Source organism: Mesoplodon mirus, assembly GCF_964341445.2.
Source record: "Mesoplodon mirus genome assembly, chromosome: 9".
Taxonomy (NCBI): domain Eukaryota; kingdom Metazoa; phylum Chordata; class Mammalia; order Artiodactyla; family Ziphiidae; genus Mesoplodon; species Mesoplodon mirus.
The window spans coordinates 22,179,156-22,200,480 of record NC_138985.1 but is presented as its reverse complement, the minus strand read 5'-3'; the positions used below and the strand labels follow the sequence as shown (position 1 = coordinate 22,200,480).

Genomic DNA, 21,325 nt, shown 5'->3' with positions numbered 1-21,325 from the left:
AGGTTTGATGGCTGGGTCTATGAAATAAACTGACAATAGGCAAGTTAACAGGAGAAAAAGAATACAAATTTATTAATTTTTTAATATTGTGTATGTGCATTAGGGCATCACAGTATAAAAAAAGTGAATTCCCAAAAAGGGATGAAATTTGAGAGCTTCTATACCCTCGTAATAAGGAAGCCTATTCCCCATGTTGTACAATATATCCTTGTAGATTATTATACCTTAGAGTTTGTACCTCCTAATCCCCTACACCTATATTGCCCCTCACCCCCACTGGTAACTATTAATTTGTTCTCTGTATCTGTGAGTCTGCTTCTTTTTTGTTACATTCACTAGTTTGCTATATTTTTTAGATTCCACATATAAATTATATCATACAATATTTGTCTTTGATTTATTTCACTTAGCATATAGATGTTTCACTTCTGTTAATTCAAAACGTATATAAACCCTATCTTTGCCAAGAACCCTATTTAGTTGGGAAATCTAATTTCTAACTGTAATCATTCTAATAACCTTAAAAGAGTAACAGTAATGACAAGGAATATTGCACTCCGGGGAGTTTAGATCCTCTTCCTTCCTTTCTTAAGCGTACAAATAAGATGCTTCAAGAAAATATTAATAGTTTGGAGTTTAGTTACAAATCAGTGAGAGAAATTCTTTGTAATCTTGTGAAGATTTCTGTGTGCTCATTTGGAAAAGTCTCAAGGTATATTATTAGGCTAGAAAAAGAAGGTGAAAATATTACATTTAGTTGTCCCACCTGTAAATAAGATAGATATATAAAATAAATGCTGTTTTATAAAGGCTTTTCTGTTTCTTTTTCCTTTTTAAAATAGAAGACCACAAGAAAGTGTTAGTGTGTGACCCTGGAGGACTGGACTAAGGATGTTTCCCGGAGAACTTTTGTTTTTCAGTTTATACTTTCCAGTTAGCTCTGTTTCACTGTTTACGATACGCAGGTTTTAAACAGAAGAAAGAATTTAATTAGCAGCCAAAGGGATTGATCACAATCAGTGGGGCTTAGGAGGCAGGTGCAAGTGGCTTAAAAGCCAACAGAAGTCTGGTAGATGTTTGAAGCAGTTTTAGTTGCAGACTTTGGTTATATCACCGGGAAGTGGCACCTTCCGCCCAGGGCCTCTAGTTCTAAGCACTCTGCCCTTCAGCCTTGCTTATATGCCCGGATTCCTGGATACTGGGAGACTAGAGACTGACTGAATGCTCTGGCTTTCCTAGAATTCCTGTGAGCCCATCTAATATCCTTGAAACTCTAACCTCAACTCTAGATCATGCCAGCCCTTGCAGGATGTAGTGAGGGCTTTGGCCTTCACTCTCAATGAGAGGGAAGCCCTTTCATGGTTGAACACTGAAGGAGGAAATCTAACTCTAAAGGAAGGATTGAAATGCAAAAAGGAATAGTAAGCACAAACAATTGGTAAATATGTAGGTAATTCTAAGCCTTAGCTGCATAAAATAAGAAATAATAGTGACTAGTTTGGGACATGCAAACAAAAAGAACCCCCTAAAATACAAGTCCACATCAAAGCTTACAATGAGGAAGGGATAATGAATTTGAAACCATTCTAAAATGCTTGTGTTATTCAGGAGGACTGTAAAGCCATAGATACTTTGACTTAAGTTGAGTATGAATTTTAACAATTTAATTATGGCCACTGAAAGAATAGAAATAGAACGTATAAATTCTAAGTTAATTGATGGGGAAAATGGGTAAAAAAAAAAAAGGTACCAGTTCAGTAAAAAGTTGAAAAGTAAACAGAATAAAAAGAAGCAAAAAAAAAATCATATAAAAAGTTCATAGTAAGATGGATTCCAAATATATCATTGATCACAGTAAATGTAAATAGACTAAACTGGCCTGTGACATTTCTCCAGTTGGATAGAACTAATAATTAAATTTAGTTTTGTGTGATATACCTAGAACATAAGGACATATAAAGAATGAAAGTAAAAGACTGGAGAAAAGATATTTCAGGCAAATAGTAATTAGACAAAAGCTGATATAACTATATTAACAGCAGGCAAAATAGACTCTAAAGCAAAAAGCATTATTAGGGGTTGGGGAGAGGGTGGTCATAAAATGAGAACAAGAACGGTTTACTAGGAGGGTATAAGAATTATGATACACCTTACGACACAGCCTCAGACTAATAAGACAAAGTGGATGGGATTTCACAGAGAAATCGACAAATCCACTATCAGAATGGGAAGTTATGGGGTTAAGGAGGTTAATCAGGCCACCTCAGAATGGCAGAGCTACTCCCTTAAGACTTCTCAAGACGCAGGAGGGAGGAGATATGGGGATGTATGTATATGTATAGCTGATTCATTTTGTGATACAGCAGAAACTAACACACCATTGTAAAGCAATTGTACTCCAATAAAGATGTTAAAAAAAGAAAAAGACTTCTCAGACAATCATAGTCATTTGTGGCAAACACAAACAGAATGACATCACCAGATTTTGCAAAATAAATTCGTAGTTTAGATAATCATTGCTCTCAATCAGGTAATTAACCTTTTTTTTTTCTGGTTTGACATTATAAACAGTGCTATTAAGATTAATATTTAGAGAGAGCCTCATTAGCTTGGAGCTCAATAATATATTGGTTTGGCCAAAAAGTTCCTTCAGGTTTTTCCATCAGATGTTACAGAAAAACCCAAATGAACTCTTTGGCCAACCCAATAAGTTTATATTATTAAGAATAGTTAAATTGAAAGTTACCTTTAGACTATATATAAAGAACTTCTTTGCTATGAAAATTAATAATGCATACAAGATTATAGGTTTAATTGCATTAGAATTTATATCTCAAAACTGTGAAAGTACTAGTCTATATACAAATGTATAAACTACTAATTATTTTTTAAAATTTTATTGACTAGCTTAGGCCTTAATAGTGGGATTCTGATATTTTAGTTTATCTATATCCCTAAGGGTAATAAACTTATTTCTTTTGGAAATTCTGTGGTTTGAAATTCAATGTGTATGAAACCTAAATTACCTTGAGTCAAAGGCGTCTTATTCTCTATAATATATGTATATGCAAAGAGTTTTCCTGTTGATTAATAAATTAGTCTTTGTATTCATTATTGGAAAATGGAAAAGGTCAGTATACCTGACAATGAACCGTTCTCTCTTCTTCAAAGAATTAATATACAGACTTATGATTCTAAATTAAATTAACAAGGCCCGTGTTTTAGGAGCCAGTGATCAGTCATGGGTAGGTGGAAACTCCATCTGTTGTTCAAAAACATAAGGTTCTTTGAAGAAAAAAAAAAGTAAAAACTCCAAGTGATCCATTCCTAGCAAATTGTGTTTGCCTTCCCTACCCACTGTAGTTATCAAATCCCATGTGCCAGGTGGAGTTTTTGACATAAAGGACAGGAGCTTGGGAAAAGATCTAGAGGAGGTTGATGAGAAAGGTAGGTTGATGAGAAAGGTAGGTTGATGAGAAAGGTAGGTTGATAAAAGGGTCTTCTAACAGTAATACAGGGTGTCTCAGCAATATAGCTTTGAATTACAAAGCTATATTTGATTCCTGTGTGCTGGTTTTACTCACCTCTTGTCTGTAAACAAGATTTGATTTCAAGCTTTTTAGTTATATGTTAATTGTCCAAAAGGGAACCCATCTCAAGTTGTCACCTCTTTGATATCAGGTCTGTGTGAAGGTTTAGTCTGATGTCAAGATGTAACATTACCATTGAATCTATTCTGTAGTTAAATGTACCTGTCCTTATTTTCAGTTAGACAAATATGTAGTAACACCTCTTTTTTTTTATCAAGTAGTCAAATATTTGACAAATTCAACAGTCTGAAATGTAAATAAGAACCAGGAAAGAACTAAAAACATCCTTTGAACTTCTAGAATTGATGTCACAGTGTCCATGCACTAAAGTATGAACTTAATTTATGGGGAAGTCTCCTAGCTTGCATGTGGTTAGTCCTCTAGCTTCCCACTTTGCAGCAACTTAGACCAAGATGAGGGAAAATAAGATCAAAAAGAGGAAACTGACACTTTAAGAATAAGATTAGGATTCTTAAAATCATCAAAATTTAAAGAAAAAGGAAAAGGAAACACAAAATTTCAAAAGATACGGTAACCTAAAGCTGTTTAATGAGTGAAGGGGCAAGCAGCCATATATACTCTACGAAGCTCTGATAGAATTACTTTTAAAATAAAGATGTGTAATAGCACAAAAACACCACTCACTAGTGAACATTTACAAAAGTTAAGTAGAATTTGACTTCTTAAGGTATAAGTTCAGTGTGTCTTATTTATGAAACCAGAAAAGTATTGACATACAGTGTAGCGAGATTTTCGTAAAAATATTTTCTGATAGTTTCAGCACCTAAGAAAATTAATTTTATTTGTCAGGGAAGTTTAGTTAGGTTGACATGCCAGGAAAATGAAGAATTGCTGTGTAAACCTGTGGATTTATCCTCTGCTGTATAGATTTGCAGAAACATGCCTATGTCTGAATTTCAAATACAATTCAATTTCTAATGTATTACAAACTGTATTTAGTATCAGGGATGTTAGACAGTAATTTAATTGTGAATGTGTGTGTGTATATATTTTTAGTGCAATTAATTGGCATGTTATAATAAGCTAAGTGATATTTAATTATAATTCTTTTATTCTTTACTCTAAACCAGGTAACCTATGATGAAAGCATTTGATAAGTAAATATAAATAAAAATTATTTTAATCTGTGTCACAGATTAGTAGATCAAAAGGGATTACCTTTTCCAAAAATCTTCTTTTGGGGAAGTAAACAGTTACCAAAGCAGTTTATTTTCTTATATTATCTTAAATCTTTCAGGGATGGAATTGTACATCTTCCATTTTTATAATGGAGGAAATTATCTTGTATAACACTTTCTAAGTGTGTTCTACAAATGAACCTTTTAGATTGTATGGAATTCTACAGTGCTTTTTACTAGTATTCTGGTAATTTTGCACATTATGTAATGCTTCATACTATTTTTTAATATTTTTGCTTTATTTCTTTCTAGTTTTTTTTCTGAGACAAAACTGCTGCACAGACAAATCTGCTTTTCTTTGTTTGTTTTTTTACACAGTTAACACTATAGCATAAGCACCTCTCATTGTTGTTTGTTCCAGCATGTGAATTGTTTCATATACCCAACTATTCTCTTATTCTTAGACACGTAGTATTTTCCAAGTTCTCTGTTTTATAAATAACATTATCCTTGTGCATATAGCTTTACTATTTTCTTAGGATACATTTCTTATAGTGGGCTATGAAAGGATACAGCAGTTTTGAGGCTCTTGGAATATATTGCTTATCAGCATCTCTTGACCTAGAAAGCGTGTAGGTGAACCATAGAATACACTTAGAATCATTGGCCAAAATATCCAGGAAAACTCATATGACATTACTCAGGGATTACAAATAGATTTCATCTCCTGTGTCTAAGAGATTTGTAGTCACTACCTGGAGCACTGTGTTACAAGGCCATAACAGGGCCACAGTTGATTACTGATGTCTTCTCTGTGTGTGTGGGTGGGGGTGGGGAGTGCAATCGGAGAGTTAGCTATTTGCCCTTTATACACTCCATTAGAATAACAACATTAATAATACTTTGCCTTTTGCATGTAATTTTTTTTTCTGTGAACTCCAAAATTGGATAAAAAGCATGCATTAGATCAAAAGAATTTGTTCTAATATAAATATGACATTACATTTCAAAATTTGGTAATTGTAATCCAAATACACTCACCACTTTCAGAAAAATAAGCATAGGTATAACCATAACTGAAGGTTCATCAGAGCTTATTTCAGTTTTTGTTAAAATATCTGATTTAATATAAAAATGTTTTGACTTGTTTTTATTCAGGAAGCATTGTAGATTAGTATACATTTCGCATTGTTCTGTTTTAAACCTATGAAATTCTAATACATACTTTTTTCCTCGTTTGTTTTACATATGATTGCAAAGAAATATTTAGAAGAATTGTGACCAAATCCATATAAAAAGGAGTTATCCCTTGACATTTCTTAGCAGTAATGGAAATTATGGATAAATAGAACACTAGTGGTATTTCCTTAATATCTGGAAAGTAACTTAACTGTATGTAACTCATAACTAATCCATAATATATTTTCTTGTTCTTTTTAGACATTCTTCTAAATCACCAACTTTATAATTTCCCCAAAAGTAATTTTCGGTAGATTATCTGAATAGAAATTTAAAGCTCTCATCCAACTCATCTCTTGAATTGTCTTTTACTTGTAGCCCTCAGCTGTGATGTTAGGGCGATCTTGGGGTCATTTCATCTACAAATTAAAAATTATATAAAAACATTCTTCATGTTAACAGTATAACTTACCATTGTTTCAGGACTTTAATTTCAGTTGTTTCTCATGCATTGAATTCACACAAAGTTCCTAGTGAGCAGATGTACAGAATTAGAAGTTGTGAAAAATACTTTCTTCAGATAATTAAACTTAAAAAGGAATAGTAAGTCTTGTTGTTTGCACATAGGAGCCATTTTAATTATTAAGGATTCCTTTAGCCTTTGGAATCCCTTTCTTTTCGTGTGTGTGTGTGTGTGTGTGTGTTTTAAAACTCAAATGCTGCTCTTTTGCTTTCTGACATCTTTCCAGGCTATATTAAATCGTGTAACGTGATGCACCAGTATGTACATTTCTCATAGTTTAGAATATTGAATCTCTTACTGCTTTTACCTTTCTAGTTCCCTAGTTCCTAATGCTTCACAGCCAAAACTGTGTTTTTGCACCTCCATACAATTTAATTCATCTCAAATAAGGTGGACTTTGAAAAAGCAGCAATGAGAAACCATTATTCTGGCCATTCAGTTATTCAGCAGATACCTAATGAGCATCTTCTACTTGCTGAACGTACACGTGAATTCGTGAAAAGTAAGTTTTAAGGAGATCAAATGAAGGAAATAGCTTGAAACAGTAAAAGTTAAAATGGTTGAAGATGGGTGGAGGCTTCTGAAATAGAGGATGCCTACTCTGGACAAGATGCTTTCTTAACATAACCAAAAAGGAGCCAAAATTATTTAGTCTGTTCCTCTAGATTGTTTCAGTGGCTTTTGTTTCCAATTCCTCAGTCCTAGTCTGTGCCTGTAGTCCCTCACCAGTACTGAGAGAGGTAGATCTTGGAGGAGTGGATTGTAGGGGAAAGGTCCAAGCAAAGGAGAAGTGAGAAGAAAATGAGAACCAGACATAGAATTGTCTGGAGATAAAAATGGTAATGCCTTGGGACTTCCCTGGTGGTCCAGTGGTTAAGACTCTGCACTTCCACTGCAGGGGGTACAGGTTCCATCCTTGGTTGGGGAATTAAGATCCCGCAAGCCACGCAGCCAAAAAAAGATAATGCCTTACATTGCTAAGGCATTTTACAGTTTACAAAGCATACTTTGGTATTGACTCTATTGTTAGTTTCATGTTACAGATAAAGAAATCGAAGCCACAAGTTACTCAGCTAGCAAGTGGTAGAGAAAAGTCTAGATTCCTAAGTCTAGTGTTCATTTAATTGCAGACATTCTAGGAACAATAGGAGAATGGATAAAACGAACTCAGATAAATTCATACAATGCAATATCACACAGCAATAAAAAGGAACAAACATGGGTGAAAACCAGTAACATTATGCTGAGTGAAAAAAGCTTTACATTCATATACCCAAAAAAACTTTATGTAAAGATACAGAATAGATAAAACTAATCAGTGAGATGAAGTCAATGGTAACAAATATAGTGATGTCTTCAAGTTATTTTGAGATGCATCAAAAATATAAAATGGGGGCTTCCCTGGTGGCGCAGTGGTTGAGAATCCACCTGCCAATGCAGGGGACACGGGTTCGATCCCTGGTCTCGGAAGATCCCACATGCTGTGGAGCAGCTAAGCCCGTGCGCCACAACTACTGAGCCTGTGCTCTAGAGCCCATGAGCCACAACTACTAAGCCCATCTGCCACAACTACTGAAGCCCTCGTGCCTAGAGCCCAGGCTCTGCAACAGGAGAAGCCACTGCAATGAGAAGCTCGTGCACCACAATGAAAAGTAGCCCCTGCTCACCACAACTAGAGAAAGCCCGTGTGCAGCAATGAAGACCCAACACAGCCAAAAATAAATAAATAAGTAAATAAAATAAAATGGATAGAGGGATGGATAACATAAGCAAGTGTTATAAAATGTTATTATAGAATCTAGGTGTTCAGTATATGGGTGTTCACTGTACAAGTCTTTAAGTGTTCATAATAAAATGTTAGAAAAAATAAATTGTGCCTTACTTTTAGTGGTTTTGAAAATATGTGTGAGCAAAAATAAAAAGTTTTTCCCAAGAAGAAGGCAGCAGGAGCTGGTAAAAGACTGAATAATATGTGAAGTACTGTCTTTGGAACTCGTTAATAATGTCTTTCCCTATTGTCTGTGAATGTAGCCCCACTTAAAAGCCAAGACTTGTCAAACCAGAAGAGTGGGGTTGAGTGGGAAGTGGGATGGAGGACCTTTCTGGAGTGATGTGGTTAACGTTACACAAGTAAAGCACTTTACCAAATCTCAATGAATTGTACACTAAATGTCTGCATTTCATCACATACAAATTTTACCTTAAAAGTTAAAAAAAAAAAAGGAAGTAAATATTGAATTCCAGTTAATCAGACACATGCTTAACTGTTTTGGGGTTAAGTATACTGATGTCTAAAACTTATTTTGAAATGAATCAAAAATATAAAATGAGTTGAAGATAGGTGATAGGTATGTGATATAAAACAAATTGCAGAGTGTTCATTGTGAAGTCTAGGTTATCCATATATGGGAATTCACTATATAGTTTTTATAACTTGATGGGGAAGAAGACAAGGAACTAAGTAAGAGTCCAGGGTGTTGAAGCAATCATCTCTATACATGTTGAATTGATTAAGAGTGTTTACAGGAGTAAGTAGCAGTGAGCACACCTAGGGCCCAGATCTTGGTCTCTAATACCACTTCCCACTAGAAGAGACCAGAACTTTTTGGAAACATGGCAGATGCCAGATAAAAGTATTGTTAACAATGTAAATTTATGAAGTCGATGACTGAACTGAGGTTTCATAAAAGAGTAGCGCTATGCTTAGGAACTATCCGCTGAAATGGGACAAAGGGCCATAATGTATGTATGATTCAGAAAAAAAAATGTGCATATACGTGTGTGTGTGTGTGTGTGTGTGTGTGTGTGTGAAAGAGAAGGAAAGACTACCAATAATAAAGCAAATGAGATAAAATGTTAGCAATAGGTAAATCTGAGTAAAGCATAAATGGGTGTTCCTTGCACTATTTTTATTTTTGTAACATTTTGTAAGTTTGAAATTATTTTCCCCAAAAAGTTTATGACAGGAGTGGTGCTGGAGAGAAACAGGGTGATCCACTTAGCTGAGGTGTTGGACTGATTCTGTTCTGTGCTGTCAGGCCAAGATAAGCAGCATATTGTTTTTGTTTCCAGTCTTCTAGTGTTATATTTTCACTTTGATGTTTAAATTTTGTTCTTTGGTTTTGGCACAGTGATATTTCATTTTTAGTTCTTTTATATTATCATTGTTTTGCTCCTGTAACTATAGTATTTTCTTCGTTGAACTTTGTAGATCTATTTAACTGAGCCATCTAATCTTAACCTTAGTTTTCGCTAGGCTCTCAAGGTATTCATTGATAACCCTTGTAGTGTGGGAATTTTTATTTCTATACTTTTTAAAAAACAGCTTTATTAAAATATAATTCACCTATTTCAAGTGTAGAAATCATTGTTTTTTAGTATATTCACAATCAACTTTAGAACATTTCATCACCCCAAAAAGAAACCTCCTACCCATAGCAATCACTCCCCATTTACCCCTCTTCCAATTACTAATCTACTTTTTGTCTCTGTGGATTTGCTTATTCTGGATATTTCATGTAAATGTAATCATTTAATATGTGGCCTTTTGTACATGGCTTCTTTTTACTTTCAAGGTACTTCCATGTTGTAGCATGTATCAGAACTGCATTCCTTTCTTTTTGCTGAGGAACATTCCATTGTATGGATATACTACATCTTATTTTTATTTATCCATCTCTCAGTTGGTTGACATTTGGGTTGTTTCAATTTTGAGGCTGTTATGCTATGGAATGCTTCTGTGAATAGTTGTATACGTTTTTATTTCTTTTGTGTATATATCTAAGAGTCGAATTGCTGGGTGTATTTTCACTCTGTTTACCTTTGAGGAACTGCCAGGCTGTTTTCCAGAGCGTCTGCTCCGTTTTAAAATCCCACCAGCAATGCACAAGAGTTCCAGTTACTCTACATCATGGCCAACATTTGTTATTATCTGTCTTTTTTATTATAGCATCCTAATAGGTGTAAAATGGGCCTTTCTATACTTTTAAACCCTAAAACTATGATCAATTATTATCAATAAAATAACCTCCATCCTTTTCTAGCAGTGAGCCTGTCTCTTTATTAAATATGGAATACATAAAATAAGTGGAAATAAGATAGTATCAGAAAGGTTCTTTTCGCATTTCTTTGTTAGCACTTCAAAATTATTTGGAGAGAATCTCAAGAGAAGAGAGATTGGATTTTTTAAAACTGTACAGCTAGAACTCATAGTTTTTAAATGCCTACTATAGACAGGTACATATTTAGCATCTAACCCCTGAGTCTACCATAACCATTGATGCCCCTGACCATTGCCACTCAAGTCTCCAAAGTGGCTTCAGGAGCTTTTCCCCACCCTCACCATAGCTCGGAGCCCATCATCTGCTGTCTTCTGGGAGCTCAGAGCTTCTATTAGTATTAGTTTACCACATTATACATTAAACTGGGCTATATGGGCTCATCTGAGGTCTAACCATTGATTTTTTTTTTTTTTTTTTTTTTTTGCGGTACGCGGGCCCCTCACTGTTGTGGCCTCTCCCGTTGCAGAGCACAGGCTCCAGACGCGCAGGCTCAGTGGCCATGGCTCACGGGCCTAGCTGCTCCGTGGCATGTGGGATCTTCCCAGACCGGGGCACGAACCCGACGTGTCCCCTGCATCGGCAGGCGGACTCTCAACCACTGCGCCACCAGGGAAGCCCTAACCATTGATTTTTAACATAGTTTCTACAGGAAAAATATGGCTTTTTTTTTTCAGCCTACTAACTTACAAATGACCATTTAGGACACAACCTGATTGTAATTTGGTAACTATCTGTCCATGAGGAAAGGCAAAATAAGTTGGAGTTATTTAACCTAATGTCAGAAAACTTTATGTTGACTTAAAGCCATCATCATGGATTATAACTTCAATGAAGGATTATTCTCTTTATTTTAATTGCAGTTTTTTATGTTTTTAAATTGTATTTTGTTGCCATAAGTAGGAATTGATAAAGTGGGAATTGAATTTAATTTTGAAAATTTATGTGTGTGTATCAAAGGAGAGTAGAAAGAAAAACAGTATTTCTCTCATATTTTATTTTTATCACTATAAAAAAGGGAAGATGCTCTTATTTTCACCTCTTCCCTAAAAGGCCAATTTTTCATGTTTGAGATGTGCATCCGTATATACAGTTACTTGCCTCATGTTTTATTTTCCTGATCAAGTTTAATTGACCTTTAAATAATAATTGTTATAGAGGATTGGATTAAAACCTGATTAATATGAGAATCGTTTATAGGTGGATTTTTTTCTTAAATGGAACTATAATAGTTTTAGATTAATTCGGTAAAAATTCCATGTCCTTTTCCCTAAAATGCATGCATTAGTACCACTCCTACTGATCATCCATACACGGTATAATCCTAAGCAACTTCCTTTTTAATCTATGGAAAAATGAGTGTAATACCCTCTTTTTTACCACTCATTTCATTAGGCTATTATGATGGCTGTCAAATGTACGTAGGATGTAGGTTTACTTTTATTCCTTCCTCCCTCCCTCCCTTCTTTTTTCCTTCCTTCTTTGCTTTCTTTTTTTGGATGGCTTATTTCTCAGTTTTTTAATAGAAAAACTGTTGGCAGAAGGTATTCCCTAGAAATACTATGCTGATGTATCAAAATAACAGAACATCCTGGGCTTTTAGGTCGCACTTGCCTCAGGAGTCCACCAGCTATGAAGTACTGATGAAGGATGTTCTTCCTGTGCAAGACTAATTAGGCTTCCAGGTCCATGGTGTTAAATCTACAGAGGTACCTGGCTATGCCTAAAGTCCAAAGCTTGACCTGAATTTTTCCAATTAACATTTTCTTTTTCAGGGGACCATGAACTTCCCCCCAGTAAATATGAACTGTCATTTTGGTAATTTGTTTTTGTGTTGAATTCTTGCAGCTCTCCACCCAAGGAGATGCAAGTCAGGTGATTGGACCTCTTACTGAGGGGCAGAGAAGAAATGTGGCCGTAGTGAATTCACTCTATAAGTTGCACCAATCGGTAACAAAGGTAACCTCTATTTTAATTAAGTTCTTTTGACTTAATTTCAAGTTCTTCTTTCTTCTTGCCTTAAATTTAGACAATAAACTACCATATGACCCAGCAATCCCACTACTGGGCATATACCCCGAGAAAACCATAATTCAAAAAGAGACATGTACCAAAATGTTCATAGCAGCCCTATTTACAATAGCCCGGAGATGGAAACAACCTAAGTGTCCATCATCGGATGAATGGATAAAGAAGATGTGGCACATATATACAATGGAATATTACTCAGCCATAAAAAGAAATGAAATTGAGCTATTTGTAATGAGGTGGATAGACCTAGAGTCTGTCATACAGAGTGAAGTAAGTCAGAAAGAGAAAGACAAATACTGTATGCTAACACATATATATGGAATTTAAGAAAAAAAAATGTCATGAAGAACATAGGGGTAAGACAGGAATAAAGGCACAGACCTACTAGAGAATGGACTTGAGGATATGGGGAGGGGGAAGGGTAAGCTGTGACAAAGTGAAAGAGCGGCATGGACATATATACACTACCAAACGTAAGGTAGATAGCTAGTGGGAAGCAGCCGCATAGCACAGGGAGATCAGCTTGGTGCTTTGTGACCGCCTGGAGGGGTGGGATAGGGAGGGTGGGAGGGAGACGCAAAAGGGAGGGGATATGGAAACATATGTATATGTATAACTGATTAAATTTGTTATAAGGCAAAAAAAAAAAAAATTTAGACAATAATGAATTATTATTTAATTTTTTGCAGAAGAATACAGTGAAAATGTGATTGTAAAATAAGCTGAGGCATGAACCTTCTCGAAACAGTCTTTGATCCTGGCCTCTATTGTTTGTATGACATTTTGTCTGTACAGTTAGTTTAAAACACACTCCTCAAGGTTGCTTGGTATAGTTATGTTTATTGAACAGATGATTTAAAGGTAAATTATTTGTGCTTTATACCCATTAAACCACATGATTTGGTATCATATGGGTGGTAGTAAATTATAGCAAATCTAGTAATAGTAAGAACTCGTAAGCCCTCTAACATGTCAGAAAGGTTCTACCTTTTACAAAAAAGTGGGGGAGGAGATGCATTAAAAACAGTGAACTCCTATGATATAATCATTGAAGACTACTTATGAGTAAAAAATATATTTTTTTGCTATTGATCTACTACTTCTTAAAAAAATGACTGAATTTTAACTTGTTTGCCTTTATATATTATGTCTAAGATGAACTGTAAACATAATTATTAGGAAAGCAACACTTTCATCCCCTTCTTTGATTCTTGAGTTGCTTGTGTTTGCTCTCTATTAATGATTTTCAAAATATTTGGTAAGTAGAGAGATAGTTAGAAGACCTGAAAAAGCCAAAGGTTAGATGATGTTCTTAAAACCTTGACCTCTAAATATGAGCTTTTATATGCTAGATTGTATTTTAGAATAATTATGTGACAGTTTTTCATTTACTTAAATTTTTTAACAAGTGCTTTTATCAATTAGGGGTTTCCAAAATTTGTATTTTGCACACTAAACAAAATATATTTAAAGGGTTATTAACAGGTAAATCTCAGAAAAGTAAATAACAAAAGTAAATGAAAAGAATATATGATATATTTTCCATTTCCTTTAATTATTACTCTAAAGAACCACAAGCAATGCAAAGTTGTGTTTATTTAGCCTGATTTAAATGTCTTTATTGATCATTTCAGAATTTTCATAATGTTGGTATTGATTTGTAAAAAGGGAAACATTTGACACTTGTTAAAAATTATAGTCAGCCTACAAAGGGTGATTTTTTTTTAAGAAATAAGTAAATACGGCTTTAAACTGACTTTTTCAAGTTAAAACTTTATAATTAAGGAAAGCTAGCTATTAGAATTCTTAATGTTTCAGTTATTTGAAGTAGATATTTGCTGTATATAGTATTTAAACCTATCCTAAATACTAATGGACTTTTAAAATATGTATGAGATACTACTCTAAAGTAATGATAATATTTTATATGTGGCTTGTGGAAACAGTTTTATCATGTGATGATCAAAATTAGTATTTATAAAAATAAATAACTTAAGCAAAACTATAACTGGATTTGTTCTAGGTGGTTTCCAGTCAGAGCTCATTCCCACCAGCAGCTGAGCAAACTATAATTTCAGCCCTAAAGGTAAAAGAATGTAATTTAATCTTTGACTCTATAGATCGGAATGGGTTTTAGAGTTATTTGTTTGGATGAGTGGGAGATGTCACATTTTAAAAATAATTTAGAATCTTCTCCATATGCCAAAAGTAGCATGTTGATGATTATCCTAAAGAGAGAGGCTACATGTGTGTTTATATTTTTCTAGAATTTAAAAGTAGACCCTGTTGGTGTCTACAGATTGTGTTGCACTTATGATAATTGTATCATAAGCAAGAGAAGCAAGAGAGTTATAAGTATTCACTGTGTCTTAGGGCGGTGCAGCCCAGTATTATCCCAGTAAAGCAGTGGTTCTCCACCAGGGCGATTTTTGTCGCCTATGGGACATTTAACAATATCTGGAAACTTTTTTTTTTTTTTTTTTTGCGATACTCGGGCCTCTCACTGTTGTGGCCTCTCCCGTTGCGGAGCACAGGCTCCGGACGCGCAGGCTCAGCGACCATGGCTCACGGGCCCAGCCGCTCCGCGGCATGTGGCATTCTCCCGGACCAGGGCACGAACCCGTGTCCCCTGCATCGGCAGGTGGACTCTCAACCACTGCACCACCAGGGAAGCCCTGGAAACACTTTTGATTGTCATGACCTAGAGTGGGGTGCTCCTGACATCTAGTGCCAGGAATCCTGTCAAGCATCCTTCAGCGTACAAGCCAGCTCCCCACAGCACAGAATTATCAGGCCCCAAAATGTCAGTTATGCCAAGGCCTGGAAACTCTACTAAGGCCACATAGTAAAATAAAGACTCTGGAGCTCAACTGCCTGTGTATGAATCCCATCTCAGCTATTTAACTAGCTGTATGACCTCGGACAAGTTAATAAGTTTTCTCTTGCCTAGGTTCTGCATCTATTGATGTAAAATGGTACAGTATACCTACACAAAGGTAGTAAATGTCAACTATTAGATTGAATTTAGATCACTTGGGTAGAGTTAAGAGAGAGAAAGAGGGAAGGAGAAAGAGAGATGGTCTGCCACCAGTAAACTCCAAGGAGAAATATTTAGAGAGTAAAGAGGATACAAAGAAAGAACAATCATCGAGGAAGAAAATTGGGAGAGGATAGTGTCACAAGTCCTGAAGGAGAAGGGAAATTCCGAGGTCAAGTGCTGTCCATGGGTAACATGGATGGGGATTTAACAGGCTGCAAAACTTAAGGACACTAAATTCATATATGAGGTAGGAGGAGACAGTCTGTTTTCCTCCAACATAGAAAAAGTACACTTGGATGTTTTCTCTGAATCCTTTTCTTTTTCCCAATGTACTTATCTCATTATGATGAAGTAGTATTAGAGCTGCCATAATAAAAATAATTGTTTTTAGTAAGAGTTGTCCAGTTTATTGATAATCAAAAAATATTGTAAAATCGGACCAATAAGACAAACCAAAAGGTTTGTTTTATTCTTGCTTCCAGGCAGGGAATACATGTAGTTTTTTTTTTTTTCCAATATAGTTACTCATTTGTCCTTGTCTTCTGGCCATAGCTGTCAAACAGTTTTTGATCACTACCCAAATAAATAACATTTTACATTGTACCCCATACATACTATATAAGCATTTATAAATATATACACATATATAATTGTATATATTTAGAATATGCATCTATACACGTGGTTTGAGAAAGTCCATTCTGGAGGTTAAGAGAGAGTTGCCTACACTTTGCTTGATGATAAAAGTCTCCTGGACAAGTCAAAAATAGAAGTTCTTCAGACACTGTAATTCAGTGTTGGGTAGACTTTCTGAATCTGTATTTTTAACTTATAATAAAGGTTATTCCTCATATTAGTCACTTTAGGCCGGGGGTTGAGGCCAGTGCAGGGGAAATTGCCCTCATCTTGAGCTGTGGCCTTCACTCTGAGGTTTGCTCACCAGGACTGGTGTCTGATGTTGCTGGGCACCGCAGTTAGCTGAGGCTGCGCCAGTTTTGTCTTTGAGAACTGGGTAAGAAACGACTACCGGTCTGTTCACGGCCCTCCTGCAGTGACCCTGTCGATTAGAGACCGAATTTCTTTTGTTAACAGACCTCAGTGAAACAGTTTTGGCCTTGCTTTTTAACTAAATTTCATTAAAAATCTTTATGGCATAATAAGTGAAGAACAAACAGAATCCTCTGACTCAAAGAAAAAAAAAGAGAATCTTGAATTTTCATAAAATTGTAGGAAACTTAGTGCATTACTTTGAATTAGGATGTTACAATGGATAAGTGCAACCCAAGAACCAAAAATCTGTATGCTTTTATTATTTGACGGAAAAAATATTAAACATACTGTTGTTTTTGGGGTTTTTTTTGCGGTACGCGGGCCTCTCACTCTTGTGGCCTCTCCCGTTGCGGAGCACAGGCTCCGGACGCGCAGGCCCAGCGGCCATGGCTCACGGGCCCAGCCGCTCTGCGGCATGTGGGATCTTCCCGAACCGGGGCACGAACCCGTGTCCCCTGCATCGGCAGGCGGACTCTCAACCACTGCGCCACCAGGGAAGCCCTAAACATACTTTTTTACTTACTAAAAAATATAGGTAGACACATAATAGTCTCCTCTACCTTGTTGAGATTTTATCCAAAATTAAATGTTACTTTAGGTTCAAAGTTCATCATCTCATATTACAAACATTATCTCCTATGTCATGGATGACATAATTAATATTAATGATTATACATTTAGAGTCATTTCATTATAACCACCTCAGCTATAAGTAGCATTTAAACACCGTAGCCCAATAATTCTGATCCATTTGTTACTGAGATCATCTTGTGCAGATAGTATACTATGAAGTTTATATATGACAGTTCTCCCTTATTGTGTGGGTTTGATGTTCTATATATGGGAATATTCTGCATTGTTGAGGCTTCAGTATTTTTGTAATCTTTTCTGTTTTAGGCAAGCACTTCCCTGCTTTGTAAAGAGCTTATGAAATATAATCTAGTATCCTTTCTCAGTTTCCTGTGGTAGCTACTAACCCTCTACCCGTCTTTACATGAAGGCATTCCCCACAATGCTCTCTTTTCTGTTTTATATTTTCCATAAGTGGGAAACCTCACCCAGCTGTAAAGTTCTCTGTGTACACCATCATATCATAATACAGATAGAGGCAGTTTTGTTTCTTCCTTTCTGGTCCTGATGCCTGTTTTCCATGCCTTGTTTCACCTGCTAGGCTAGGCCCTCCAGTACTGTGTTGCCTAGAGCAGGTGAGAGTGGACTTGTCTACTTGTTCCTGACCTGGGGGAAAGCACTCAGTGTTTACTACTTAAAGGAGGATATTTTAAACAAGTTCTTTACTATTCCTGGTTTACTGAGACTTTTTAAAATTGTAAATGGTGCTGTTTCATCAAATAGCTTTTTCTGTATAGAATGATCATACAGTTTTACCTCTTTATTCTGTTAATAAAAAACAGGAATTTATTTTCAGATATCAAACCAACCTTGATCATGATGTATTAGCCTTTTTATGTATTCTTGGATTTGATTTACTTAATTTTTGTTAAAGTGGTCATAAGGATATTGGTATATAGTTTTCTCTTTTGTAATTCTTTGTCTGGTTTTGGAAGTGTTTCCTCCTTTTCTGTTTTCTGAAAGAATTTGTGTAGAATTTGTATTGTTTTCTCCTTAAATGCTTAGTAGAATTCACCAGTGAAGCCATCTGGGCCTGTAGTTTTTTTGTAGGATGTTTATAACTACAAATTTAATTTGTTTAATAGATGCAGGACTATTCAGGTTATCTTTTTTCTGGAGTGAGCTGTGATACTTTGTGACTTAAGGTATTTGTTCATCTAAGTTATCTAATTTGTCAGAATAATGTACATAATATTCTCTAACTGTCCATTTAATGTCTATAGGACCTATAGTGATAACTTCTTCATTTTTTATACTGATGATTTGTGTTCTCTTATCTTTTTTTTTCTTTATCAGTCTAGCTGTGGATTTATCAATTTCATTGCTCTTTTCAGAGAATCAACTTTTGGCTTTATTAATTTTCCCTACTGTTTGTCTTTCTATTTCACTGATTGCTGCTTTTGTCATTTTTTACTTCTTATTTTGGATTTTCTTTGCCTTTTTTTTGTTTGTTTTTTTGAGACCTTATACCATTGGTTTTTAGACCCCCGCCCCCCAAAAAATTTAAGTTGTAAATTTCCCTCCAACTTTGTTATGTTGCGCTTTTATCTTCATTCAGTTTGAAATATTTTCTATTTCCTTGTGATTTCTTCTTTGATTCATGGTTTTTTCTTTTAATTTTTAATTTTTTATGGTATTTCTAGATATCTTATTGTTTTCTTTTTTAATCACTCTTTTTATTGAAGTATAGTTTATTTACAATGTTGTGATATTAATTTCTAATTTAATTCTCTTACCATCAGAAAACATATTCTGTATGATTTCAGTCCTTTTAAATTTATTGAATATTATGGCCTAGTATGTGGTCTGTCTTGATGAATGAACCATGTGTGCTTGACAAAAACATGTAATCTTCAGTTGTTTAGTATCATTCTGTAAATATCAGTTAAGGTGTAGTGATGTGTTCAGATTTTATATGATATGCCTCTACTGCTATTTTATGTAGTTCTATCAATTGCTGAAAGATGGGAGTTAGAATTTTCTATGATTGTGAACTTGCTTATATCTCCTTTTCATTCTGTTGATTCTTGACTCCTCCGTTTTGAAGCTCTATTACTAGTTGTGTTGAAGCTCTGTTATATAAGTATTTATCATTTTTATGCCTTCTGATGAACACCCTTTGTCATTATGACATATCCTTTAGCTTTAATACTTATTGTCATGCATTGTTTTATCTGATATTAATTTAACTACTCTATCTTCTACTGTCCATTTACTTTCAGCTCCTCTGTGTCTTCATTTTTTTCAATACATCTCTTGAAGACAGTATACAGTGTGTCTTGCCTTTTTTCTGTTCTGATAATCTCTGCCTTTTAATTGGAGTGTTGAATCCATTAACATAGTATAATTATCAATAAGGTTTTATCTAGGAATATAGTTTTATTATTTGTTTGTCCCCTCTGTTTTATTTCCTCTTTTCCACCTTTTCTGCCACCTTTTGGATTATTTGATTATTAATTATTTTTTTGAATTTCATTTTAATTTATTTCTTAGATTTTCACCTATACCTCTTCTTCATTTTCTTCTTAGTTCTTCTGTGGATATATGCATCCTCAACTTTCCACAGTCTTTTACAGTTAATACTGTACTGTGTCACCTAAACTATAGAAACTTTGCATTTACTGAAGTACATTTACATCCCATTGCACGCAGTGTGATTTTTTTAGTTTAACATTTCCATTTTGGTTCTCCTTTACATTTTCAGTCACTCTGCTGAGATTTCCTATTACTTTATTTATTATGGGCATTTCTTTCTCTGTCTCACTGAGGTTCTTGCCTGATAATTGTAGAGTCTGGATCATTTCACAGTTGGCAGCTATTGATTGTCTTTCCCTTTAGAATTGACGACATCTCCTAGCTTTTTGTATGTAGTCATTTTAATATATCCTAGACAATGTGAACGTTGTGTTGTATAGACTCAGTATTTTTATATATTGCTCCTAAAAATGTCGACCATTGCTTTAGCAGCTAATTAGCTTGTTTAGACTCAAATTGTGCACTGTCAAACCTGCAGTTGGCTGTGTCTCAGGTCTCAGTATAGTTCTTTAAGCCTTAGTTGCAAGCCATTTGTAGTTTGCCTTGCACATGCATGGTCAAGTCAGCTGAAGACTAGTGCTGAATTCACACATAGAAAAATAGGCTTTCTTCTTCTCTGGCTTTCTCCTTTCTGAGGTTCCCCTCTCACTCTCCAGCAGCCCTGGTTGAACCAGGGCTCCTTCCCCTTGTTCCTTTGGCCTGAAAGACTGCAGGTTTGGTTTGGTTTGGTTTGGTTTGGTTTGGTTTGGATTTTCTCTCAGAGTTTTAGCCACCCAGCCTTGCTACTACCATGACGATAGTCACTCTCAGAGCAGAATCACAAAAAAGGGAAAACTCAGTCTCTTCTGGTTGCTATATATTTACACACCCCACTAAAACGAATTGCATTTTTCCATCTCCAGAAGCCTCCAGTAGGTTTTTTTGTTTTGTTTTTGGTATTTTTCCATGATTATTTGTAGGACGATCTGTAGTTCGGTACTCACTCCTTCATACTAGCACAGAAAACTTGCCCTTCCTTCTTGAAATCTCCTATTTATTTTCACTGTATTCCAGGATCTCTTCTTACTTCTCTGCCCAGTGGCAACGTATTGATATAACCAAAAGCTTATTGGAGTCAAATGAACCTAGAAAATCCCAGCTCTTCCACTTGATGGCTTTGGACACCTCCTTAACTTGACTTTAGTTTCCCTATCTACAAATTACTTTAGGTTCCACATCTGTAAGTTAGAGATTTTTGTAATTCTTAGAGGAAGGAATAATTGAGTTTTCAGTGGGATGATTACTCGCGAAGCCCATAGTACAGTATCCAGCGTGTGACCTATACTGAATACATGCTATTACCCCTCTTAATCTGTCAAAGGTTCCTCTTCTGGATGACCTTAAAATGGCATTTGGCCTTTTTCTACAAATCATCCTCTGGGATCTCATTGACTCTTTTGGCTTCATCTCCTCTCTTAGAAGCTAAAGACAACCATATCTAGTCAAACCTTGCCAGAAACTACAGCTGTAAAGATCTCAGCACCTACTGGATGGCCCATGTGGATTTCCCT

The 21,325-nt window shown here is 35.4% G+C and overlaps 1 protein-coding gene across 1 annotated transcript in view; it reads left to right on the top strand.

The window, feature by feature from the left end:
• Nucleotides 1–21,325, top strand: part of COG5 (component of oligomeric golgi complex 5) — a 273,181-nt gene that overhangs the window by 221,309 nt on the left and 30,547 nt on the right. The window contains exons 15-16 of the mRNA XM_082632836.1: nt 12,338–12,448; nt 14,544–14,606. Of these exons, the coding sequence (XP_082488962.1) occupies nt 12,338–12,448; nt 14,544–14,606 (174 nt within the window). The remainder of the gene's footprint in view (nt 1–12,337; nt 12,449–14,543; nt 14,607–21,325) is intronic.